At 42.1% G+C, this 26,714-nt stretch overlaps 2 protein-coding genes across 2 annotated transcripts in view; one reads left to right on the top strand and one right to left on the bottom strand.

The window, feature by feature from the left end:
• Positions 1-5,302: 5,302 nt before the first annotated feature.
• The window catches only part of HEATR4 (HEAT repeat containing 4), a 100,753-nt gene continuing 79,341 nt past the window's right edge, over positions 5,303-26,714 (bottom strand). The window contains exons 12-16 of the mRNA XM_043989525.1: positions 25,710-25,899; positions 23,458-23,536; positions 17,645-17,804; positions 15,411-15,472; positions 5,303-5,464 (exon numbers count right to left, since the gene is read on the bottom strand). Of these exons, the coding sequence (XP_043845460.1) occupies positions 5,303-5,464; positions 15,411-15,472; positions 17,645-17,804; positions 23,458-23,536; positions 25,710-25,899 (653 nt within the window). The remainder of the gene's footprint in view (positions 5,465-15,410; positions 15,473-17,644; positions 17,805-23,457; positions 23,537-25,709; positions 25,900-26,714) is intronic.
• On the top strand, positions 12,633-17,152 carry RIOX1 (ribosomal oxygenase 1). The gene has a single exon (XM_043989526.1). The coding sequence runs from the start codon at positions 12,668-12,670 to the stop codon at positions 15,302-15,304; it is 2,637 nt and encodes an 878-aa protein (XP_043845461.1). The 5' UTR covers positions 12,633-12,667; the 3' UTR covers positions 15,305-17,152.

The following is a 26,714-nucleotide window of genomic DNA, read 5'->3' as shown; positions in this document are numbered from 1 at the left end:
TCTTTTTTTTTTTTTTTTTAGTGAGGCAATTGGGGTTAAGTGACTTGCCCAGGGTCACAGAGCTAGTAAGTGTTAAGTGTCTGAGGCCGGATTTGAACTCAGGTACTCCTGACTCCAGGGCTGGTGCTTTATCCACTGTGCCACCTAGCTGCCCCATACCTTGCAGAATCTTAAGCATAACCTTGCTAGCACATGAAATGAGGACAACATTCCTTGGCATTGCCCTTTTTTAGGATTGGGACATAAACTGATCTTTTCCCATCCAGTGGCCACTGTTGAGTTTTCCAAATTTGTTGGCATATTGATTTTCAGTACTTTAATAGCATCATCTTTTAGGATTTTAAATAACTCGCCTGGAATTCCACAACCTCCCCTAGCTTTAGAGTTAACAATGCTTTCTAAGACCCACTTAACTTCATTCTCCAGGATGTCTGGCCCTAGGTCAGTAATCACACCATCATGGTTATCCATGATGTTAAGATCTTTCTCATATAGTTCTTTTGTATAGTCTTGTCACATCTTAATCTCTTTTGCTTCTGTTAAGTCTCTACCATTTTTGTCTTTTATCATGCCCATTTTTGCATGTACTGTTTTCTGATATCTCTAATTTCTTTGAAGAGATCTCTCTTTCCCATTCTATTGTTTTCTTCTATTTCTTTGCACTGCTTATTTAAGCAAACTTTATCTCTCCTTGCTATTCTCTGGAATTCTTCATTCGTGTGTATCTTTCCCTTTCTACTTTCCCTTTCAATCTCATTCTTTTCTCAGCTATTTCGAAAGCCTCATCAGACAACTTTCTTGCTCTTCCTTTTCTTTAGGATGTTTTTTTGTTGCTGCCTCGATAATATTGCAAACTTCTGTCCACAGTTCTTCAAGCACTCTATCTACTAGATCTAATCCCTTAAATCTATTTAATCACTTCCCCTTCATATTCAGGCCATTCCTATATAGTGTAGTGGTTTTTCCTATTTTCTTCAATTTAAGTCTGAATTTTGCTATAAGAAGCTCACAATCTGAACCACAGTTCCAGGTCTTGTTTTGACTGACTGTATAGAGCTTCTCCATCTTTGGATGCAAAGTGTATAATGAATTTTATTTCTTTAATTGACCATCTGTTGACAAACAGGTATAGAGTGCATTTTGGGTTGTTGAAAAAGTGTTTGCTATGACCCGTGAATTATCCTAACAAAATTCTTATTAGTGTCTTCTCTGCTTCATTTTGTACTCCAAGGTCAAACTTGCCTGTTATTCCAATTATCTTTTTATTTCCTTCTTTAGCATTCCAATTCCCTATGATGAATGTGACATCTTTTTCTCACCCTTTTATTGACTACGAAGGCTACTCCATTTCTTCTAAAGGATTCTTGCCCACAGGATTATTTGTAGTGATCATCATTAAATGTCCAAGGGGGAAGATAATATGGTCCATTTTGAACATGTTGAGTTTGAGGTGCCTATGGGGCATCCAAATAAAGATGTCTAACAATGAGTTGAGGGCCTAATACAAATACACAGATTTAGGATTCATCTGAATAGAGGTGATAATGAAACAAGATGATGAGATCACCAAGGAAGAGCATGAAGAAATGGATTAACAAACATTTTTAGCCCTCACTTATCTCCTTTTCCAGACTTCTTAAAGTGCCTCAAAATGAGCATTTGATTGTACAATCACATCCCTCCATGTCTTATTTTGTTTCGTTCATTTCATTCTTCTCTGTCCCTTCCCTACCTACCCCCCCCCCCCACTACTCTGGAGGCTCCTTGGGGATAAGTCGGAGGCCTTGTTTCACATTTCTATCTTACCACCCCCACCCTCACCCCCTGCCCTGGCATAGCATTGAGGACATACAAAGTAGCTGCATACTCACCAATTGTCGATTAAAGACATTAACCTAGTTCTTCTATTGTCCTCAGATTTGGGACTTTGAGCATTCACAAAACAAACAGATCAGGCAACGATGCTAAAAGTAACATACTTTATTATTGGCATAGTTTAACCCACACAAAGAAAAATCTAGAACTAACTTGAAATAGATATGACATAGGAGAAAACAAGGGCAAAGGAACAAGTCTCTCAGTTACCACAGGGATGAAGATACATTTGGGTCTTGTTTTTCAGTTGGGGATTGCTAGGTTCTGAGATATAATGATCTTCAGGCCACAGGAGGAAGGTGGTTGTCAAGGATCCTTTAAGAGCCTGTCCTTTGGACATGGTACGACCACATTATACATACACAAAACTTTTATAACTCCTCCTCCTCTTCCTCCACCTCCTAGTTCAGGAGAATGCATAAATTGCATCCTAAATAGCAGGAGGGCTTAGTACTAACAGGTTTTATATGTGGTATAATGGACGAGTGCAAGATTTGCAGACAAAAAAAATTTGTATTCAAAACCTGCAATACTTGCTGTGTGACCAGGTGTGTAATCACCTAACTTCTCTGATGTTCAGTTTCTTCATCTATAAAATGATACCTGTAGTACCTACCTCTTAGAAATATCGTACGGCTCAAATGGGTCTTACAGTCCCAATGGAGAGGTCGCTAGTTGGAACAGTGGATAGAGCCCTGGACCTGGAGTCAGGAAGACCAGAATTTAAATCTGGCTTCAAATTCTTACTAGCTGTTATGACCTTGGGCAAGTCACTTAACATTGGTTTGCTGCAGTTTTCTCAACTGTAAATTGGGGACAATCATAGCACCTACCTCCTAGGGTTGTTGTGAGGAACAACTGAGATATTTATAAAGTCCTTAGCACAATGTCTAGCACATAGTAGGTGCTTAATAGATGTTTGTTTCCTTTCCCCTTTGTGAACATTAAACCCATCTGTTGTTGTCTGCTGGGGGATGGGGGGTAAGGTCTTCCTCAAATGTGTGGGATTATCAGTTTTTCTATCTCTGGGAAGGGCCAAAGATTACCTAGCTAGGCACAGTTAAATACAAGATGGGAATTAGGAGTTTCTAACATGGATATTAACCAAGTATAGAAAATACTAGAAAAGGGGCAGGATGACAATGCCAGGGAGGAGGAGGAGGGAGGATGTCTAGAGCAGAAGGAACCTTAAAGAGGTACACCCAAACTAGAGGTTTTTTAGACTACCACAATTAAATTCTTACCTGCAATGCAATGACTCACAATCAAATGTTTCCATGGCAGAGTGGTTATTACAGGGATAGGAATCAAGGAAAGCAGTATTGTTCATTGTATAGCATTCCTTGTAGCTAGATCCAAAGGCCAGATATTGAGCAATGGAAGCAGTTTTATCACATAAAATCTCTGCACACTCAAATGAGTTGCCTCAATGTGATTTTACCTATAACCACCCATATTGAATGTAGCAACGAGGACCACAAATTCACTAAAATTCCTTAGAGTTTTCCCTGAAAGTTGTGCTAGAAACTTCATTTCTTTCTCCTAATGTGCAGGGGGTATTGGTTTTTTTTTTTCTTCCCGTAATTGTGTCTCGAAGTTTCCAGGGACCCCTTTCGAAACTATCAGCCATTGGTTTTGGGGGAAAACTGTTTCCTTATGCTCATACTCTGTAATTATACCACCAGTAATACAAAGGGGATGAGAACGAGAGGAGGCTAAGAGTTAGAAGGGAGGATGAGAAGGAGGATTTAAAACTAGCAGAGTTTTGAACTCTAAAGGACTCAGAGCTTTTTAAAGAAGAGAGGTCCATGGACATTATGCAGATAAAGGGTAATAGTGAAGGAAATGAGATCTTCTTGAAAATATCTTCCCTTCTGTCCTACAGCAACTGTTCTGTGTTCTCACTCAACCCCAGCTAAACTCTTAGGAGTTTTACCAAGAGTCCTCGAGGGTAAGAGCCCTTTTGTTTCGGTCTTTATACATACAGAAGGTGCTTACTAAATGTTTGTTGAACATTTGAACATGCTGAACAACACTTCATGTTGACATGACTGTTGAATGAATGACAGAACCCTGGTTCTGTCAGAAGCCTAAATCTCTCAGGGGTCATCAAGGATTTTAAGGCTGCAGTATCAAGAGAATCATTGCTAAGCTGTTTTGTGGAACATTTGAGGTATATTCCAGGGATTTAAAAGTGGTTACTCCCTCCCACCCACAAAAGAGAGAACAGGATTTAGCTGGTTATAGTTTGAGATGGATTTCAGGGATATAATCCTCCCCTCCTCCCACTCCCTTTGGTTTAGTGAGTAGAAACTACTAAATTTGCCCTGTTCCAGACTTGTGATACAAAACAAAACAAAACAAAAAACAACCTCATCATAGCTGATTCTGGGGAAAAAAGCTCTAGGTCATTTTTTTTTTTTTGGGCAGGGCAATGAGGGTTAAGTGACTTGCCCAGGGTCACCCAGCTAGTAAGTGTCAAGCGTCTGAGGCCAGATTTGAACTCAGGTCCTCCTGAATCCAGAGTGGGTGCTTTATCCACTCACTGCACTACCTAGCTGCCCCTAGGTCACATCTTTTTTTGGTTTTTTGGTTTTCATGAGGCAATTGGGGTTAAGTGACTTGCACAGGGTCACACAGCTAATAAGTTGCCAAGTGTCTGAGGATGGATTTGAACTCAGGTCCTCCTGACTCCAGGGTCAGTGTTGTATCCACTGCACCACCTAGCTGCCCCTAGGTCACATCTTGAAAGACCTCCTGTGCATTGTGCAAAACAAGCCAAAGCTTCATTTATTTACTTATTTATTTTGTGGGGCAGTGAGGGTTAAGTGATTTGCCCAGGGTCACCCAGCTAGTAAGTGTCAAGTGTCTGAGGCTGGATTTGAACTCAGGTCCTCCTGAATCCAGGACAGGTGCTATACCACCTAGCTGCCCCCTTATTTAATTTTTTTTTTTTAGTGAGGTAATTGGGGTTAAGTGACTTGCCCAGGGTCACACAGCTAGTAAGTGTTAAGTGTCTGAGGCCGGATTTGAACTCAGGTCCTCCTGACTCCAGGGCTGGTACTCTATCCACTGCACCACCTAGCTGCCCCTGCCCCCTTATTTTTAATTCTAATGAACCAGAGAGTTCTGGTAGGGAGAGAATGAGTTGAATCAACTAAATTACTTTACCTACCCTTCTCTATCTTAATGGTCTAAATTAAGAAATTAATCCAGTTCGTCTTCCACATCCAGTTTATAGACATACTGATCAAACAGATAAAACAGAATGATGAGACAGACTACTTTGATGCCAAAACCACGAATTGGTAGTCTATGTATAGTCATACATCTTCTTGATGGGATGAAGTTGTTCTGGATGAAGGAATGTTTTTTTTTCTCTACATAGGGGATGATAGATAGGTCTTTTTTTTTCTTTTCTTGGTTTTTATTCCATTTTAGATAAGTTTGGGGGCTTACCAAATGGTCCCAAAGCAATCTTTTTTTCCCTGATGGTTTTTAGACGTTTATTGAGTGTTAATCTTCCAGGGATCTTCCGATCAAAGATGGGACTCCTACTGAAGGCATTTGGTGTAGGTGACCGCACAGGCTACAAAAGAAATATTGACATGAATGCAAACACTGAGAAAAATTAAGACAACAAGGTCCAAAAGAGTCTTATTTGCCTACTCCTTGGAGAAGCTGATAACACTCCACAGGATAATACCAGGGGCTAGATTCTGCTTTTATGAGGTAAAGAAACCAAATATGGAGACCAGACCATCCTGCAAAACTACTAGACATCTTCCTGGTACCCTTTTGGATAAGTTGTTGTTGTTCAGTCATTTTTCATTCTTGTCCGACTCTTCATTACCCCATTTGGGGTTTTCTTAGCAAAGATGGAGTGTTTTGCCCACCCTTCTCTAGCTTATTTCACAGATGAGGAAACTGAGGCAAAATAGGTTAAGTGACTGAAAGGTAAATGAATATTAGAAGATCATCCAGGAATAGGCCTAGCTCACAAACCTGTGTTTGCCCCCTCTATGAACTCCCATATGTTTTCTGTGAACTCTAGCTATAACTTAACATGGGAAATTGCCCGTTTTGACTGAGAGTGGGAACCTGAAGGAGGATACCCTGCTGGGATCCTGGCCAGGTCCCTTCTAGGCATATCTCACTGATTAACTGCCTGAGGTTCCTAGGAACTAGCCATTCCTAGGGACTATAAACAATTCCAGGGGTAGTCCTGGGGGGGTTGGCTCCCCGTCAGGAGTATGCCCTGAGAAACTAAATGTTTATTCCAACTTCTCTGGTAGTGATCCTGCATGAACTCACTTGGTGTCAGTCATAAAATTAGTTCATCATACAAGCTGCTATTGGTGGCTTCAAGCCACTTTTGTTTCAAGTCTTATATAAGTTAGAATAAAGCCCCAGCCCCTCTGGAGTCTCACCTGTGGGGAGGGTGCTGTGCCCCAGATATTCCCAATTGGGACTCTGGGAGGCTGTACCAGGACCCCCAGCCAACGGACCCAGGAGTTGGTGCTTTACCTATTTGGTGATGTATTTCCCTCTAAATATTTACATAGTGATTGCTTTTGCTTTAATAGTTACATTGTTAGGCTGCTTACTTTATTGCTGCTGCAAAATTAATATCTCTTTTCCTGTACTATAATATTCATTAGATCTAATTTTTTTCACCTAGTGTTGGAGTGTCATTTTGTAGGAGCAAATCCGAAATCCTTAACAATACAGTGACTTGCCCAGGGTCATATGGCTAGTAAGAGTATGAAGCCTGATTTGAACTCAGGAAGATTTCCTGACTCTAGGCCTGGTGCTCTATCCACTGTACCACTTTGATGCAAGATGAACTGTACTTTATGCCTTTTTAGAACTGAGGGGAAGAAACAACTAGGGAGAAGAGAGACATTGAAAACTGTGCCTAAAGGTTTTGTATCCAGGGGGTTTGTCAGGCCTAACTGCAGTTAGATGTAAGTAGACATGAGATTTGAGGGAAATCAAGAAAATTCCTCTGTCCCCCCCACAAAGCTCTACATCCATGTTCCTCCATTAGAAATTCATTCTTTTGAGTTGAATATTGCCTTCTTTATTAGACACAAATATCCTTGGGAAGGTTGTCACCAACACTTTAGCATTCAGTTGTTTATGGATTTAGAGATGGGAGTTTAAGAGATCTCATTTTTCAGATGAGAAAACAAACTCGGAAAAATTCATTGATATGGCCAAGAGGACACTTATAGTAAGTGCCAGAAGTAGGATTTGAAGCTAGGGATTGGAGTCAGGAAGACTCAAGTTTGTGAGTTCAAACCTGGCCACCTCCACTTACTAGCTATGTGACCCATGACAAGTCACTTAACTGTTTGCCTCAGTTTCCACATTTGCAAAATGAGCTGGAGAAAGATGGTAAACTTACCCATTATCTTTGCCAAGAAAACTCCAAATGGAGTCACAATTGAACAACAAAATTAGGTAGAGTTACTGTTTGTCCTTGGTTTTTGTGGGGTTTTTTTGTTTTTTTGTTTTTGTTTTTTTGGTGAGGCAATTGGGGCTAAGTGACTTGCCCAGGGTCACACAGCTAGTAAGTGTTAAGTGTCTGAGGCTGGATTTAAACTCAGTTCCTCCTGAATTCAGGGCCAGTGCTCTATCCACTGCGCCACCTAGCTGCCCTTGTCCTTGGTTTTTGAAGAGACCAATGAGAACACAGGTTGATGTCTTTACTTGTTTGTGATTTGGATTTAAGTCAGGCAGAAGAATTGTGGTGCAGGAAGCTTTTCTGGCATTAGTAAAATCCTATCAAGTAGGTCAGTGCAGAATGTCTATTTTGTTTACCATCTCTTCCATGGCAGCTTTAATCTAGAATAATTCATCCTTCTCCTAACCAACTTAAATAGTGCTTTGCTTGTATATATCTCATTAGATTTCAATTTATAACAATCTTTAATCTGAACCTCTTTTGGCTCAATGTCATCTTGTAAAGGGACCAGGAGGTAAACTTTGATGAAAAGTTCAGACTGAACAGTGTGAAGGGAACTGGGCAATTATGGACAATGGAGCTCTTTGCTTTTGTGGAAAGAATTAAGAGCTATCGAAGGAAAAGAGATGAAACTAGAGATTGCAGGGCTTCAAAAAGCACCTCCCCATTACAAGAGAAATTCTAAGACACATATATGGAAAAGATGAGGTCACAGGAAAGACTGGGAGGAGATATCTGTAGAGGATATGAAAAGAACAAAGTCTTCCTTCAGCCAAGCTGAGTGTTCTCAAATTCACCAACCAGAAAAGCATGTCTCAGGTCCTGTTCCCTATGAAACTTGCACATGAACATAGAAAACAGTTCTTTTTGAAAGCTCCCAGAGGAAAAGGATGATTTGCCCACTATTTAAATGAAAAAAAAAAGACAAACAAAACAAAAAAAATCCCACACTTTTGTTTAACATTGTTTTTCATTTCCAAAAATATCTTTCCCCATTTCCTGACTGAGTAAGCCACTTTTTTTTTTTTTTGCAGGGCAATGAGGGTTAAGTGACTTGCCCAGGGTCACACAGCTAGTAAGTGTCAAGTGTCTGAGGCTGGATTTGAACTCAGGTTCTGCTGAATCCAGGGCCGGTGCTTTATCCACTGCCTGTCCCCTAAGCCACCCTTTATAACAAAGAATAAAAAAGAAAGAGGAAAAACAAAGAAGTCCAGCAAAATTAAACAGATCAACCAAACCTGACAGTATAAGCAGGGTTCCACACCCATATTCCCCCACCTCTGCCAAAAAAGGAGGGAGGTGAATTTTTTCATCTCTTCCTTGGGGACGAAGTTGGTTATTGTAATTTTTTTTTGTTATTGTTCTTTCCATTTAAATTGTCATTGTGTATATTGGGAAGCAACAAGATTGGAAATATTTGTTTAGCACGAACCATTTATCAGCCACTGTGCTAAGCACTTTATAAATAATATGATTGGGGGGCAGCTACGTGGTGCAGTGGATAAAGCATTGGACCTGGATTCAGGAGGGTCTGAGTTCAAATTCAGCCTCAGACACTTGTCACTTACTAGCTGTGTGACCCTGGATAAGTCACTTAACCCTCATTGTCCTGCAATAAATGAATGAATGAATACATAAATGCATAAATAAATAAAATTATTGACTTAGCTCTTCTCAACAATACAATGATCCAAGACAATTCCAAGAGACTCATCATGGAAAATGCTATACACATCCAGAAAAAGAACTGTGGAATCTGAATGCAGATAGATTGAAGCATACTATTTTCATGGTTTTTTGTTTTTTCTTTCTTGAGGTTTTTCCCTTTTGTTCTGTTCTTTCACAACATGACTAATGTGGAAATATGTTTAACATGATTGTACATATATAACCTATATCAGATTGGTTGCTGTCTTGGGGAGGAGGGGAGGGAAGGGAGGGAGGAAGAAAAATCTGGAACTCAAAATCTTATAAAAACAAATGGTGAAAACTATTTTTACATGTAACTGGAAAAAGGATAAAATACTATTAAGATTGAAAAAAACAAACAAACCTCCATGGTGGTAGCGAAAGTGTGGAGCATTATTTTCCATACTCTACCCAACCCAGGAAGAGAAAAGCTCACACAACAACCCTGCTGTAGGGCTTCACTCTACTTCTCCCCACCTCCCTTCATTTTTTTTTTTTAGTGAGGCAATTAGGGTTAAGTGACTTGCCTAGGGTCACACAGCTAGTAAGTGTTAAGTGTCTGTGGCCGGATTTGAACTCAGGTACTCCTGACTCTAGGGCTGGTGCTCTATCCACTTCACCACCTAGCCGCCCCCCTTCATTTCTTTTGACAACTGAGTTTAAAGATATGCTCTACCCCCCACCTCTGTGGGCAAGTATGTAGTACTCAAAGCTAGGGAATCAGAGCAGAATGTTTTGCTGGGTTTGGGGAAAAGGAGGAGGGAGAGGAAGGGGAGGAAGAAGGAGAAAGGAGAGAGGAGAGGGAAGGGAAGGAGGGGTGAAAAGGAGAAGGGGATGTAATGGGGGAAATGGGGCAAGGAGATTGAGACATTGCTCAGGAACACCAAGGGGTCCTTATGTGCCCCTGAGGGGTATGTATGTCTTTGTCTGTGGACACCAGAATCTGCCAATTTTTGTTACAGGCTTAACTCCCAAAGAGCACCCCCAGAAAGTCTTGACAACCTCATGTCTCAGCCCCTATAAACAATATGGACAATGCACAATAGGATTTTTGGATCCCCGAGTAAAGGTTTTCCCACAACCCCTCAACCCTTCCTGCTAATCACCCCTCGAGAGTTAAACGGGGTTCCTGGGATAATTTTCTCTGGTGGGTTAAGAAGGAAGCAGCTCTCACCATCCCTTTCATAGGTTAAATTGAACAGGATGCCATATTAACCAATCTTACTCTGGCCATAGAAAGACTCTCGAATGAAACAGCAGCTGGGCTAGAGGATTTACAAGAGTCCCTTGATACTCTAGCCAATGTAGTGTTAGATAACAGAATAGCCCTAGACTATCTCCTAGCGGCTGAAGGTGGTGTGTGTATGGTTCAGAATACATCTCTTTGTGTGTATATTAACAATTCAAGGAAAGTCCCGAGTACAACATCTCCATGATATCTCTCACTGGATGAGGGACACACATGAGCAGCTTTTCTCTCCTCACACAGGTTCCTGGAGTTCTTGGTTCCTTTCTTGGTTCACTCCCTTCATTCCGATAGTGATATTAGTCATCGTTCTTCTAATCTTTGGCCCTTGTCTCTTTAACCTTTTTGTTAAATTTGTCTCAAGCAGACTCAAGGCTTTCAACCTTATGGCAGCCACTACCCCGGCCTACATGCCTCTTCACGCCCTGGACCAGGCCCATAATGACTTCTGCTGTACCCTGAATGATTCAGGGACATCTCTACATCCATAACCAGCAGGGAGCAGTTATGGAAGATGAGACCGCCACCCTTTTTCCCTAGATATAAGAAGGGGGGAATGTCATGGGAGGATTATGGGCCCCGGTTACCCCAATAGTTCTCTGGGGGGGTTCAAGGAACTTTTTCCTTGAAACCTCAGGGGTTTTCCCTTGAAATCAAGTAGGCCTCTCCTTGAACTCAATCAAGGACACACACACACCCCCAATGGAGATAAACAGCACCAGATGGAACTGAGCATGCTCTAGGACCACCACCCTACATTGCAGTCCTCCGAAGCACCTGGATGAGGTAATCCAGGAGAAGACCAACTGGAACTGCCCATCAGCAGACTGCTTAGACCTATCAGGACAAAGTTGACACCCACCACCAGATGGCTCACGAGGGATTCCTCCTACCCCAGCACATCTCAGGAAGACCACCAGCCCCTCATCCAATAAGAGACTCTTACCCACCCCATCTAAACCCTGTAAAATGGCACTCCACAAGCTAGTCAGGGAGGAAAGCATTTCGTTCAGGCAAAACCTTCCTCCCGGCCGGTCTCTCTTGTACCCCAATAAACCTTTTCTTTTATTCCTAATTAGGTCTTGTTCAAGAGTGTAATTCTTTACAGAGGAATCCTAAGGACCCACGTGCTTTCTCCTATCGGTTTCTCCCCCATATCAGGGAGAAGAAGGAAAGGGAGGGGAAAAGAGATGGAGGGGAAGAAGAGAAAGGAGAAATGGGAAAAGGGGGAAATGAAGCCAGCAGGGGAGAAAGGAGGGAGAGGCAAAAGAGGAAGGAGGAAGATAAGGGAAGAGGAGATGGAGAGGAAGAAAAGAAAGTCATAGTCTTTTCTTCCAGAGCCCAGGACAAGTGAACTTTAAAAATTGCACATGTTTGCAATTTTATGATAGGAGCCCCTGGACAATAAATATTGATGATTTGGGCTGGTACTCTAGTTACACATCATTAGCTTAAATCAGTGGTTCTCAAACTTTTTGGTGTCAGGACCCCTTTACAGTCTTAAATATTATCGAGGGCTCCAAAGAGCTTTTGTTTTTTTTATTTTTTTGTGAGGCAATTGGGGTTAAGTGACTTGCCCAGGGTCACACAGCTAGTAAGTGTCAAGTGTCCGAGGCCGGATTTGAACTCAGGTCCTCCTGAATTCAGGGCCAGTGCTCTATCCACTATCCACCTAGCTGCCCCTTGTTTGTTTTTGTTTTTGTTTTTGTTTTTTTTGAAGAATTTTTGTTTATGTGGGGTTGCATCGATAGATGCTTACTACATTAGAAATTAAAATCGATCATTTAAAAACATTTCATTTAAAAATAACTACATGCTAACATAAACATGTTGAATGCAAAATAACTTTTTTCAAAACAACAAAAGAAAATTGGGTGGCACTGTTTTACAAATTTCTGCAAATCTCTTTAACTTGTGACTTAATTGGAGTCTCATCTCTACTTCTGCACTTAATCAGTTGCACTAAGTGAAGCAAAAATCCAGCCTCTCCCAGGTTTATAGTTAAAAAGGGGAGGAGCATTTTAATAGGCAAATAATGTCTTAATATTAATGTCAAAATAGTTTTGACCTCAGGGTGTACTAAGAATACACTTGAAGAATCTCGGGTTTAAAGGATTATAACCTTCGCCCCCGGGGTCAGGGACTAAAGGAAAGAACCGCCCTAGCAACAGAAAACCCCGCCTCCGCAGACCCAGGACACCCGGGACCTTCTAGGCAGGGTTGGGAGCGGAGCAGGGCCGAGTTCCGCGGAAGGCCCCGCCCCATCCCGGTGTGCTACGTCACTTGCGGCGCTTCCGGAACTGATTTCCCAGGCCCTCGGCTGAAAGCCTAGCCGGAAGAGGAGGAGCCCGGACAGCTACAACTTCTTTTTTTAAACAGTCCTCAACATGGACGGCGCACGTGTATCTGCTTTAGCTATCTACCGCTTGCAGGAGCGCGCCGGCATCACCCAGAAAGAGAAACCCGGGCGACTGCAGAAGCCGAGAAAAGTACACCTTTCTCCGTCCAAAGACGACAAGAAGAAGCAGCAAAAGCAGAAGGGGAACAAAAAGGTGAGCCCGACTAAGGGATGCTCCCAGGTAGGGCTAGAGGTGCCCGAGCCGCTGTCAAAAAAAGAAAATGGCTTGAAACTGGAAGGGGAGCCCGAGGCGGCAGCTTCGCTGTCCAGCCCGCTGGCACCCGACATAGAGAAATGGAGCGGGAGCCCCAAGAAGCAGAAAACCCAGAATGAGACCGCGGAGCCCGAAAGGGTTCTGCTTCCGACGGCTCGGGCGGGAGAGGAGAGGGAAGTACTGCCTCCTGCATCAGCGGCAGTAGAGAAACGGAGCGGGGTCTCAAGGAATCAGAAAACCAAGAGGCAGACTGCAGAGCCCGAAAGGGCCCTTCCTCGGACCCCGATGGTGGCGATGGGAGAGGAGAGAGAGACGGGGCTGTCTCCTTCAGTGATAGAGAAACTGAGCGGGGTCCCCAACAATCAGAAAGCCAGGAAAAAAAGGGCTTTGCTCTCGACGGCTCGGGGAGGAGAGGAGAGCAAGGTGGAACAGTCTCCTGGGGCAATAGGGAAACCGAGCGAGGGGCCAAGGAGGAAGAAAGCCAAGAGACAGGAGGCAGAGCCCGAAAGGGTCCTACCTCCGACGGCTCGGGGAGGAGAAGAGAGGGTGGTCGAACAGTCTCTTGGGACAACAGAAAAGCCGAGCGAGGGCCAAAGGAAGAAGAAAGCCAAGAGACAGGCGGCAGAGCCCGAAAGGGTCCTACCCCCGACGGCTCGGGGAGGGGAAGAGAGGGTGGTGGAACAATCTCCTGAGGTAATAGAAAAGCCGAGCGAGGGCCCAAGGAAGAAGAAAGCCAAGAGACAGGCGGCAGAGCTCGAATGTGTCTTACCCCCGACGGCAGAGGAGGACAGGGAAGTGGGACCGTTTCCTGGGGCAGCAAAGAAGCAGAAAAGTGAAAGACAGGCTGCGGGACCTGGAAGGGCCCCAACTCCCATCCCTACTGTTGCAGTCGAAAAACCGAGCCGGAGCCAAAAGTGTAAGAAAGTCCCGGGAGACAAGGCGGATAAGGTGGGAGAGAAGAGGAAGGTGGCCGAAGGGGGGGTAAAAGGAGAGCTTGTGGAGGGGCAAAACAGCTGCGGAGCGGGGTCCGGGGCGCCCTCCCTACAGCAGGTTCTCCAGGAGCTGGGCCAGATTCCGCACAGCAAACGTCGGGCCGCCCGTCTCTTCGAGTGGTTGATCGCGCCTTTGCCAGTCGACCATTTCTTCAGCTGGATGTGGGAGAAGGACGCGGTGCTGGTGCGGCGGGGCAACCCGGATTACTACCGGGGCCTGTTCTCCACGGCAGAACTGGACGCGGTGCTGCGTGGGGAGGACGTGCAGTTTGGGCTGCATCTGGACGCCGCTCGCTACCGGAACGGCCAGCGCGAGACCCTGAACCCGCCGGGGCGGGCGCTCCCGGCCACCGCGTGGGCCCTGTACCGGGACGGCTGCTCCCTTCGTCTCTTGTGCCCGCAGGCCTTCTCTGCCGTAGTGTGGCAGGTGCTGTCGGTGCTCCAGGAGCATTTCGGCAGCATGGTGGGTGCCAACGCCTACCTCACTCCACCCGGCTCCCAGGGCTTCGCCCCTCACTACGATGACATCGAAGCCTTCGTCCTGCAGCTGGAGGGCAGGAAACTCTGGCGCGTCTACAAGCCCAGGGAGCAGACGGAAGAACTACCCCAGTTCTCCAGCCCTAACTTTGGACCCCAGGGCTTGGGAAAGCCTGTGTTGCAGGAAGTGCTGGAGCCTGGGGATCTGCTTTATTTCCCTCGGGGCTTTATCCACCAGGCCGAGTGTGAGCCTGGGGTGCACTCCCTGCACCTCACTGTATCTACCTTCCAGCGCAATTCTTGGGGGGACCTGCTGGAGCCCCTGCTCCCTGCAGCTTTGCAAGCTGCCATGGAGGAGGATGTGGAATTCCGCAGGGGTCTGCCTAGGGACTACCTAGATTACATGGGGGTTCAGCATTCAGAATCTGGGGACCCTCGGCGAGGTCCCTTCCTGGAGAAGGTGCAGAGATTGCTTGCCCGCCTGGCACAGTATGCCCCCGTGGATGCTGTGGCGGACCAGAGGGCCAAGGGCTTCCTCCACGACTGTCTGCCTCCAGTGCTGTCAGAGAAGGAGCGGGCACTGAGTGTGCATGGGCTGCCTGCCCGGTGGGAGGCTGGGGAGGCTTGGGATGTGGGGGCAAAAATTACCACCGAGACCCAGGTCCGCCTGCTTAGGCATGGTTTGACTCGCTTAGTGAGTGAGGATGACAGTGTCCTATTGTACTACACGGTGGAAAATTCCCGAGTCTATCATCAGGGGGAGCCCAAATACCTGGAGATTGACTCCCAGTACACTGATGGCATGGAGTACTTGTTCAGTTCTTACCCAGGCTTTGTGCAAGTGGGAGACCTGCCTTGCGATAGTAGGAAGGACCAGATTTCCTTGGTGACCATGTTATTTGAAAAGGGACTGCTGATCACCAAGAAACCTCTGACCCCATAGGAACTTCTTGTTGAGGAGAAGGGAATATAGTGTGTTTTTGTCTTTACCCCCCTTATTGGGATATCTTATTACCTCGTTAATCCTCTTTGACTATGCTCATACATACCTCTAATGCTTTTTCCAAGTCACAGGTATCAGATGGTGACAGAGCAAGAGGGACATCAGGATCTAGGTATATAAAAGAAAAAAATCCCATTTGTAGAAGCAAGCCTTGCTCATTTTTACGAATTTGATACACCTGCTATTTAGTGCAATTTTGCTGGATTCAGCAGGGTCTTTCTGATCTAGAATTTGAATAAACTTAATTTTCATTCAATAACTATCAAGTAACACTCTTATGAAGAACTCTGCTTGGGGGTGGGGGTGGGGGTCTGCAATTCAAAGTTTGAATAAGACTTTGTCCCTGCCTTCCTAGAGTTTATTTAGGTTCCATTTGAGAAAGTTAGGAGTAGGATTCTGTTTGAGGGTGAGGATTATGTATGAAAGATTCAGAATTCATTAAAATGCCAATACATTTTTCCAATTAGGTTATATTGAATGGGGGTGAAACTAGGGAAGTATCTGTGGGATAGGGACTGGCTGGATGCCTCTTATTTGAACTAGAAGAGTATTGGGGGGGTGCAGTTACCCATTTCTTTTACAGATGATTGGTAACCTGAACTTTCATTCATTAACAACTAATTCTCCATTCTTGAGGGCACTTTGCTCTCCTGGCAGCACTATTGTCTTTGTAGTGTGTCCACCAGTCTGCTCTTTTTGTTAATATTTTTAAAAAATGATTTTCAGTTCCAAATAATCTACCTCCCTTTAAAAAATTTTATTTTCAATTTCAAATTCTTAACATAACTTTACCCTCTCCCTCGCTGAGTGTAAGAAATAAAATACCCACTAAAGTTTTATAGAGTTTTTCTCCCCTAGACCTGTGCCTTGCTCTAGCTGGGACTGAGATTAAAGAAATAGAACAGTGGCTTCTACTATCACTACCCTAGGCCAGTCCACTTGTAGGTGGATCAAAACCGTATTATGATTAAGATGAGGGGAGGTTAACAACCTACTTACTTCATCAACTTTTACTGGCATTTAGGAAAAATAAGTGCCCAGACTTATCAGGTTGTATAACTTTCCCTTAGTTAGGATGTTAGGTTGGATATTGGAGCTTGTTTTCTCATTTTCCTTTCAACTTTATGAATATTGTGACATTCTTGTACTCTGCACTGAGTACAAGATAGATGATTATACTATAAATATTTTGTTTGGAACTTAAGCCATAAAGGATGTCCCAGCTTCATCAACCTCAGGTCTTCTATATGGCAAATGCATTTTTTTTAAATTAAAAACTCATGTTCTTTATTTAGACCACCATGTAATACACCATTTTTAGAATTTTAAAATTAGATAAAAGAGCATATTAAATGGCAAGTGTATGAAGTTTCTCTTCATAAACAATGTCAGAAAAAAGGCTTGAATTACAAAATGTTAAAAAATACGTAGGTACAGTTGAACTTAACATTTCAGTAAAGCATGAAGTTACAGATACAATATCTGTAAAGAAAAATAATTGTGCCACTCACCTATGTTTGCTGTTTCTATGAATGTTTTTTTCTGTACATAGGACATTTTGTACAAAATATGAAGTCTACATTTTTATTCCTTATTACCATAAAGTCCAATGTATGTACAGTATTAAAATGAAGTCATATTAAAGCCACACGAAAAAGACACTCGTAATATTGTTGACATTCCTGATACACAACTATGTTTTGGAAAATGTAAAGATGTTAAACATAGAAGTTCATGAAGAAAACAGTCACCAAAATTCTAGTGTACTTTTGATGGAATCGTTTTTAAATTATCTCAGTATAAATTACACAATATACCTGGACATGCTTTTTTTTTTTTAATAGCAATACATATCCCTCCTTTATAAGTACTACACATATTAGACCCTGTCTTCTACCACTCTGGGGACCTACCAAGGAAAGGAAGTAACCAATAAGTTCAGTTCTACAATGTAGTTAGTGGAAAGTATTGCATTTGAAGTTAGAGGACCTAGGTTCAATTTGCAGCTCTGTTGTTAATCGGAGTCACTTGTACTTTAGTTTTCTCATCTAAATAATGGAACTAAAATGTGAGGGGAGAAGTTAGGCTACATGAGCCTTATATAGTTCTATAGACTACCTAGTGAATAGCCTAATGGAAATGAAAAACATTAAGGTGGCTTTACATTTCTTATGCTACAGATTATAGTCTGTTACCAAAGAATAATAGCAAAGTATCAGCTCATTCAGGAATTTAAGAATAATGACACTGGGTAGACATGATTTACACTGGGAAACTTACCTTTAAAAGCATCTTTGAAAAAGTCTACAAGTTGTGTTGGTCTATCTTTTCTGGCACTGCTAAGATAGATATATTTTGTTTCCTGCCGAATAGTTTCAGCGATTCCCTCAATCTTCAATATTTTATTGATGATCAGATCTTTCTGACTTAGTTCAGAAATCTAGGCAGAAAGTAACAATGCTAGAACACCTATACTGGATTGTAAAGGGAGTTTAGACAGCTGTGAGAAAACCTGAAACCAAGTTCATGATTGGACTTCGAAGGCCCACAAATATGTGAATTTTAGAGTTGGGGCTATTTTGGAAAAACATCAGGGTGGAAGATGATAAAGGAGGTATGGGAATTTTGTGTATAGAATGAACAGTACAGTACATTGACCCCAAGTACCATTTATTTGTCAAGAGATTTTTCTAGTACAAGAAGTACTTATACCCACCACCCTCAGAGGTTGTTACTTTGGGAGCTCTTGATCCCACTATCTCAGCAAAGAAATTCATTAGTGTTTGTGGCACTTGGATTAGTCAGAGGTGCTCTGTTGTCCTGGTACAAGAGGCATTTTGTCCCCTACAAAGCAGAAAAGTAACCTAGAAATTCATACAGAGACTTGTGCATGAGGGTTTTTGTTCCTAAATTTGAGTTAGGCATCAGTGTGCATGTTTTTCTTAAAAAGTTATGTGCATTGGGCAGCCTGGACAATTCCAGTAATTGCTTTAGAGATTGCAGGAGCAAACTAACTTTGGTCTAACCCCAGGGGGACGTGTATCCCCTGTTTGAGAATGTGCACTGAAAGAAAATGTGAAGATTTAGCTATCCTACTGTTTAATCAGAGTAAAATGAGTTGTTTGATCAGAGAAGGTAGCTCTGGAATAATCTTTTCTCTCTGTTTAATAACCTCCTACTTCTCTAATTCCTTTCTACATCTCACCCTGACAAATCCTTCTCAATGCTTTTTCCTTCCTTTCCTGACTCCCTTTACTATGCGATCTTGGACAAATCTCTTTTTTTTGCAGGGCAGTGAGGGTTAAGTGACTTGCCCAAGGTCACACCGCTAGTAAGTGTCAAGTGTCTGAGGCCAGATTTGAACTCAGGTCCTCCTGAATCCAGAGCCAATGCTTTATCCACTGTGCCACCTAGCTGCCCCTGGACAAATCACTTCTGTTTCTCCGAGCTTCTGTTTTCTCATCTGTAACATGGGGAGAAGGAACCCTTATACTGTCTCTCTCTGACAGGGCTTTAGTGAGGCTTAAATGGGTTAAAGCATACAAAAATAGGTTTTGTTTGTTTTGGTCTGGACCTGAGATTCCACTGGTATGGGGCAACTCCCAGTTTGGAAACTCCTTACATCAATGAAGATCTGCAGCTCATCTGTAATTAAAGAACTGGCAGAAGGTATTGAGAGTTCAAGTGATTTGCACATAACTATATGATGAGTCTGTGTCAGAGGTAGGCCTTTTTTAAAAAAATTCTTGAGGTAGGCCTTTTATAGTTTTTTGTATATGTATGTATATATATGAATAAATATATGCATATAGGTATGTATATGTGTGTGTATACATATACATATATATAATATTCTGAAGAGGTAGGCTTTTGAACTGAGGTCTCCTTGACCCCAAGGCTAGCCCTCTATTTGCTATACCATGCTGTCCCTTGAGCATTAGCATTATCCTCATTCCACTCTCTCTTGTAGGCTCAGCCTTTACATGGAAACACCTTCATGTGACTGTTCCCTAAGGGTCTGTCTTTTGTTCTGCATCTCTTCTCTCTCTTTACTTGGTGATCTCCTTCCCTCCCTTAACTTCAACTACCATCTCTACAAATATAGCTCCAACATCTTTATGTTCAGACCTGAATTGTTTTCAGAGCTGCAGACCCATATCATTTTTTTTTTTTTAGTGAGGCAATTGGGGTTAAGTGACTTGCCCAGGGTCACACAGCTAGTAAGTATCAAGTGTCTGAGGCCAAATTTGAACTCAGGTCCTCCTGACTCCAGGGCTGGTGCTCTATCCACTGCAACACCTAGCTGCCCGACCCATATCTTTTTTAAAAAAATTATTTTTCCCTAATGACATGTGAAGACAATTTTAAACTTTTAAAAAAATTTTTGAGTTCCAAATTTTTTCCTCCCCATACCTCTCCTTCCTGAGATGGTAAGCAATTCGACATCGTTGATACATTTTAGTTATGCAAAACACATTACCATATTAGTCATTGTAAAAGAAGACAGACCCAAAAGGAAACACATAAGTGAAAAATACTATGCTTTGATCTGCATTCAGACTCCATCAGTTCTTTCTCTGGAGATAGAGAGCATTTTTCATCGTGAGTCTGCACACCCATATCTAAAGGGCATCTCTCCTTATATGGTCCTTTTGCACATCGAATTTTAATAAACTCAGTATGTTAAAAACCAGTTCTCATTCATTATCTTTCCTCCTAACTTCTTTGGCTTCACCATTTATTTCTGTGGCATCACTATCAATTTACATACTCTCACCTGTTAACCTTAAGGTTATTTTTTTTTCCAAATCAGACCAAGGCTTTTATTTACTCATTTCTTGCATTTAAAATATTCTTCGATGACATCTTTGGCCTGAGATTCCTTTCCATAGTCCTTGATCAAGTTAATTTGGTGTTCAGCACACAGGGCTTCAACCAATTTTACATACATAGGTTTCTCACAGTTGGAAGCAAGAACACAAAGATGGGCTTGGCATTTGTCCAAGGCTTTGGAGGCTTCACGAATTCCACGAACTAGGCTGTTGTGGATGAGTGTAGTCTTTAGCACTTCTTGTAGAGTGGGGTTAATGTCCATTACACCTCCAGCAGCAATCCCTTCCTTGGCCATGGCAGCGGTTCACGGGTGAAGCTAAATCTTGAAAACACCCGGGAGCCTCTGCCTCCCACTCAATTCAGGGGTGACAGGGAAAGAGCCTTATGGTTATTTTTTATTTTTTTATTTTCATTTCTGTCCTCTAGAGCATTTCTCCCATCTACTCTCCTCTCTATTCCCACTACCACCACCCTTATAGACCCTTATTATCATCTGCCTAAACCAACACCTTTCAAACTTTTTGTTGCAGAACTTGTTTACATTCTTTTTTTTTTTTTTTTAGTGAGGCAATTGGGGTTAAGTGACTTGCCCAGGGTCACACAACTAGTAAGTGTCAAGTGTCTGAGGCCACATTTGAACTCAGGTACTCCTGACTCCAGGGCCGGTCCTTTATCCACTGCGCCACCTAGCTGTCCCTTGTTTACATTCTTAAAAATTATTAAGGACCCTCCTTGCCCCACTAAGAGTTTTGTTTATGTGGGTTATACCTATAGATTATTAACCATATTAGAAATGAAAACAACATAGTATTATGAAAATGGTATGACTCACAGACCCCCCTGAAAGGATCTTGTGGATGCCCAGGGGTTGGCCAAGACAACTACCATAACCTTAAAGGATTCCACTGTTCCCCCTCCTACAATCTAGCTTTTATATTACTGCTAGGATGATTTTTCTCATGTAAAGATTTGATGATGTCCCTCTGATCAGAAAGTTCCAGTGGCTCTCTGGCCTTCAAGGTAAAATTTAAACTTCCCAGTCAGGTATTTATGATTTTATCTTTCCATCCTTATAGCAAACATCTCTTCATATGGTTGACCCTCTGGCCAAACTGCACAATTCTTTGCCTGTGTGTAACCCCTGCCCCCCACTTCCCCATCTCCTAGACACACACACACACACACACACACACACACACACACACACACACATTCACTGGATTCTAACACTCCCTCTGCCAATGATCAGGTTGTATCCTATATGTGAAATGCACTTCTTTTTTTGTTTTGTTTTTTTGGTGAGGCAATTTGGGTTAAGTGACTTGCCCAGGTCACACAGCTAGTAAGTGTCAAGTGTTTGAGGCCAGATTTGAACTCAGATACTCCTGACTCCAGGGCTGGTGCTTTATACATTGTGCCACCTAGCTGCTCCCATGAAATGCACTTCTTTCTCTTTGCTATTTGAATACTTAACCATCTTTTAAAGCCCAATTAAAATGCCCACTTCTCTAAGAAGTCTTCCCTAATTTCCCAACTTAATATGGCCTTTTCACTTTGGGTTTCACTTAGCACTTTATAACTCTTTAATAGGTTTATCATACGATATTGTCCATTATGGCTATCCATGTTGGGGTCTTATGCTTCTACTAGATCATAGGCTTAAGGACAGGATGTGGTGTCTTACCTAAACTTTGTAGCTCTTCCAGTCCCTTGTGTGGTGTTCTTCACACAGTAGGTAATTGCACAAATGTTGGTTCTATTATGTGTTTACTTGGAAAGGGTATTAAGGGGTTAGTGTGAAAAGAGCACTAGCTTTGGGAACTGAAGACCTGGGTTGGAATCCTCTATCTGCTATTTAATAATTATGTGACCTAGGATGTCACAACCTATCTATGTTTCATTTCCCTTATTTTAAAACAAAAGAATGGGAATAGCTATAAGTCCTTTGACTTTGAAAAGGTGATGTGAAATTTTATATATACATATATGTGTATATGTATACATATATAAACATGCGAACACATGTATATAATTTATAAAATATATTGAAGCAATATGTATAATATATAACATACACATATATAATATGTATATCTAAATGTATATACATTTTTCTTAAAATAATTTTGGAGTTCTCTAGTATATGTCCCCTTCTTTCTCCTCACACAGCTACCACAAAAGGGCAGGCTCTTGTGACCAGGTGAGAGAAACTGAGGCAGAGGTTAAGTGATATACCCAGGGTCATATAGCTAGTAAGTGAAGCTATATTGGAACTCAGGCCTTCTTGACTGTAGGCCTAGCATTCTGTCTACTATATCACTCAGCTGTCTTTTAACTGATTTAGCAACTAAGCTTTTAAAAAAAAAAAAATAAGGAGGTGCAGCTAGATGTTGCAGTGGAAAGAGCACTGGCCCTGGATTCAGGAGGACCTGAGTTCAAATCCAGCCTCAAGACACTTGACACTAGCTGTGTGACCCTGGGCAAGTCACTTAACCCTCATTGCCACCCCCCCCCCCAAATAAAGATGAAGGGCAGCTAGGTGGTGCAGTGGATAGAGTGGATCCTAGAGTTGGGAGGACCTGAGTTCAAATCCAGCCTCAGACACTTGCTAGCTGTGCAACCCTGGGCAAGTAACTTTACCCTAATTGCCTTCAAATTAAAAAAATAATAATAAGGATGCCACTATTGGACAGCTACTCACTGAAAATCCAGAATAAAATTTCACCTAGTTGTGGACAAATTTTTTGCAATCTAAGATATTTGTTACTTGTATGTGTAAATGGGGAGAAGTATGACCATGAGTATGTGTTTCTGTATATTAATTATATATGTGTGTATATATATAAACAAATATACACATATGCTTATGTGTATATATATGTTTATTTTATATCTGTGTAAATCAGTAAGTAAACATTAAGTGCCTACTATGCGCCAGGCATCATGCTAAGTGCTGGGGATACAAAGAAAGGCAAAAGACTCTCCCTGCCCTCAAGGAGCTCACAGTCTAATGGAGGAGGGGGAATAATGAGAAACGGCCATGTTCAGACAAGCTATACACAGGATAAAGTGGATGTCATTCATAGAAAGAAGGCACTAGAATTAAGAGACTAGGAGAGGGGTGCACATAAGTCATGTGTGTCATGTATGTACTCTCTGTGTATAAGTGGAGAGAAGGGTGTATACACCTCTGTCAAAGAGGATTCAAGGGACCTTTGAAACCCAATTTCCAACCATGAGCACAGCCTCCACATATCTACCTTATTTTTGATTTCTTGAAGCATTTCTTGGTTTCCTTCATCTTGTAAGTTAAGAATCTTCATTGCGTTGTTCACTTCGCTAAAGAGAAGACAATAGGAGACCTTGTAGGAAAGAGAGTTTTGTATCTCCAGGGGGAAAAATACAGTTGTGCAGGAACGTGATGTGGTATGCCCTCATCTTAGTTCATGATACCACTGGTGCCCAAGAGAGGCAACACTGAACAGAGGAAGAGGGCCGGCCTGCCTGCCTGTGAAGTCACCTGAGTGACCAGTGTCCTTGGGAAGAGCTTCCAGGTATTGGTGTCTGGTGGATTCAGTGATCTGGCAAAGAGTGGACCAATGACTAGACTTTTTTTTTCCATAAAAGCATTTTATCATTTTCCAGTTACATGTAGAGATAGTTCCCAACATTTGTTTTCATAAGATTTCTAGTTTCTAGTTTCAAATTTTTCTCCCTCCCTCTCCTCTCCCCTCCCCAAGATAGCATGTAATCTGATATAGGTTATATATGCACAATCACATAAAACATATTTCTGCATTAGTCATGCCATGAAAGAAAAATCAGAGCAAAAAGGAAAAACCTCAAAAAAGAAAAACAACAAAAACAATAGAAATAATATGGTTCAATCTGCATCCAGATTCCACAGATTTTTTTTGTTTTTGTTTTTTTTCTGGATTTGGAGAGCATTTTCCATCATGAGTCCCCTGAAACTATCCTGGACTCAGCATTGCTGAGAAGAATCAAGTCTATCACAGTTGATCAACACACAGTGTTGTTGACACTGTGTACAATGTTCTGGTTCTGCTCATTTCACTCAGTATCAGTTCATGTAAGTCCTTCCAGGTTTCTCTGAAACCTGCTTGCACATCGTTCTTACAGCACAATAGTATTCCATTACATTCGTATATCACAACTTGTTTAGCCATTCCCCAATTAATGGACAACCCCTCAATTTCCAATTCTTTGCCACCACAAATAGAGCAGCTATAAATATTTTTGTACATGTGGGTCCTTTTCCTCTTTCTATGGTCTCCTTGGGAAAAAGACCTAATAGTGGTATTGCTGGGTCAAAGGGCATGTACAGCCTTATAGCCCTTTGGGCGTAATTCTAAATTGCTCTCCAGAATGGTTGGATCAGTTCACAGCTCCACCAACAATGCATCAGTGTCCCAATTTTTCCACAGCTTCTCCAACATTTATTATTTTCCCTTTTTGTCATATTAGCCAATCTGATAGGTGTCAGGTGGTATCTCAGAGCTGTTTTAATTTGTATTTCTCTAATAGTGATTTAGAGCATTTTTTCATATGGGAATAGATAGTTTTGATTTCTTCATCAGAAAACTGCCTGTTCATAACCTTTGACCTTTTCTCAATTGGGGAATGACTTGGTTTCTTATAAATTTGATTTAGTTCCCAATATATTTTAGAAATGAGGCCTTCATCAGAAATACTGCAATGCCTAGACTTTTAATTTAACAGCCTGGGAAGGAAAGGAACATTCTACAGAGTGAGGCTCTGCATGTCGTTTGAACAAGACCTCAGGAAAGTTGGACAATATATATTTTATGATGTAGTGGGTGGGCTCTGAGAGTTATAGGAGTCAGTATGGTGTAGTAGAAAGAGCACTAACCCTGAAGTCACATGTTCAGGGTTCAAATCCCACCTCTGGTACTGACCTTTGGATCTTAGGCAAGTCTCTTAACCTCCCTAGGCCTCAATGAGGGAGTAGATGGGTTTTGTGGTAGCTAGGTGGTATAGTGGGTATAGTGGTGGGCCTGGAGTCACAAAGACCTGGGTTCAGATCCAGCCTCAGACATGTAATAGCTGTGTGACCCTGGGCAAGTCACAACTTCTGTTTGCCTATTTTCCTTATATGTAAAATAGGATAATAATAGCATCTACCTCCCAGGGTTGTTGTGAAGATTAAATGAAATAATTGTAAAGCACTTAGAACAGTGTCTGATACATAGTAGATACTATATAAATATTAGCTATTATTAGTGGATAGAGAACTGGGCCTGGAGTCAGGAAGAGCTAAGTTCAAATCTGGTCTCAAATGCTTACTTGCTTTGTGACCCTCGGCATTTCACTTTACTTGTTTGCCTCAGTTTCCTCCTCTGTAAAATGGGGATAATAATAGCACCCACTTCCCAGGGTTGTTGTGGTGATCAAATGAGATAATATTTGTCAAGCACTTAGCTTTTCTTCCCCTCCCCCATTCAGCTCTATGTCTTTGTGCTAGAGGGCTTACCTAAGAACAGCTTCATGGCTCTCCAGGAGGAGCACATCTAGGAAGGTGTCTCGGATTTTGTCTCCCTGAAGTTGAAGGGCAATGATGCTCCTACAGGCTTCCAGTCGCACGCCTGGCTCTTCCTCATAGTGGATAGCCCAGAGCAAGAGGTCTATTAACTGGGGACTTACTTGTCCAATCATTCCCAAAGCTGTCAAGAACAGACAATAGTTATTCTTTGTCACTTAGACTAGACCTTCATCCCCAGAACTAGGATTAGGGAGCCTTATGAGTAGATGAAATAGGTAGCTGGGTTCTTATCTGCTGTGATTTGAAGGATAAAAATAGCTTTCTCTGTGAACTTGCATTTACCACTATTAGAATTCTTCATTTTGATGTGAGGGAGAGGGAAGGGAGATTGAATGTTGTTTCTTTTTTTCTTTCTCTTTGTGTGTGGAGGCAATTAAGGTTAAGTGACTTGCACAGGGTCACACAGCTAGTGAGTGTCTGAAGTTGAATTTGAACTCAGGTCCTTCTGACTCCAGGATTAGTGCTCTATCAAGCTGTCCTGAACATTGTTTCTTGAATTCCAGTTACCCATTAGCAGATGAGCTTGTATAGTTTATCAGATTTGCTAGTTTTGATACCTTAGGCCCCAAGGGGATGAGCTATCAAACAAATTCGTTTCAGTGGGGAGTAGAGTGGAGATTGTAATTCCTTCTCATTTCTTTCTAACAAGTTAAAAATATACTTCCCAATAGCCCTTGCTGTTGGTATAGGATTATTCTAAGAGGGAATTCACATGCCTATTTCACATGCTTAGAGCTGAACCTCTAAGGAAATTAATAATGTGTATCAAAGAAGAAAGCAATCACCATCCCCAACTTCTCTTAATTCCTAGGCTTTCCCTCTTTTAATTATTTCCTATTTATCCTGCATATAGTTCACTTCGTTTGCATGTTATCTCCCGCATTAGACTGTAAGCACCTTATAAGCAGGAATTAGAATTGTCTTTTGCCTTATGTA

Source organism: Dromiciops gliroides, chromosome 2, assembly GCF_019393635.1.
Source record: "Dromiciops gliroides isolate mDroGli1 chromosome 2, mDroGli1.pri, whole genome shotgun sequence".
In the NCBI taxonomy this organism is placed as follows: Eukaryota; Metazoa; Chordata; class Mammalia; order Microbiotheria; family Microbiotheriidae; genus Dromiciops; species Dromiciops gliroides.
Note: the sequence above shows the minus strand (reverse complement) of the source record. Positions and strands in the feature narration are given on the sequence as shown.

Coding starts and splice junctions, on each gene's coding strand:
- RIOX1 (XM_043989526.1), top strand. CDS start 12,668: ATGGACGGCGCACGTGTATCTGCTTTAGCTATCTACCGCTTGCAGGAG.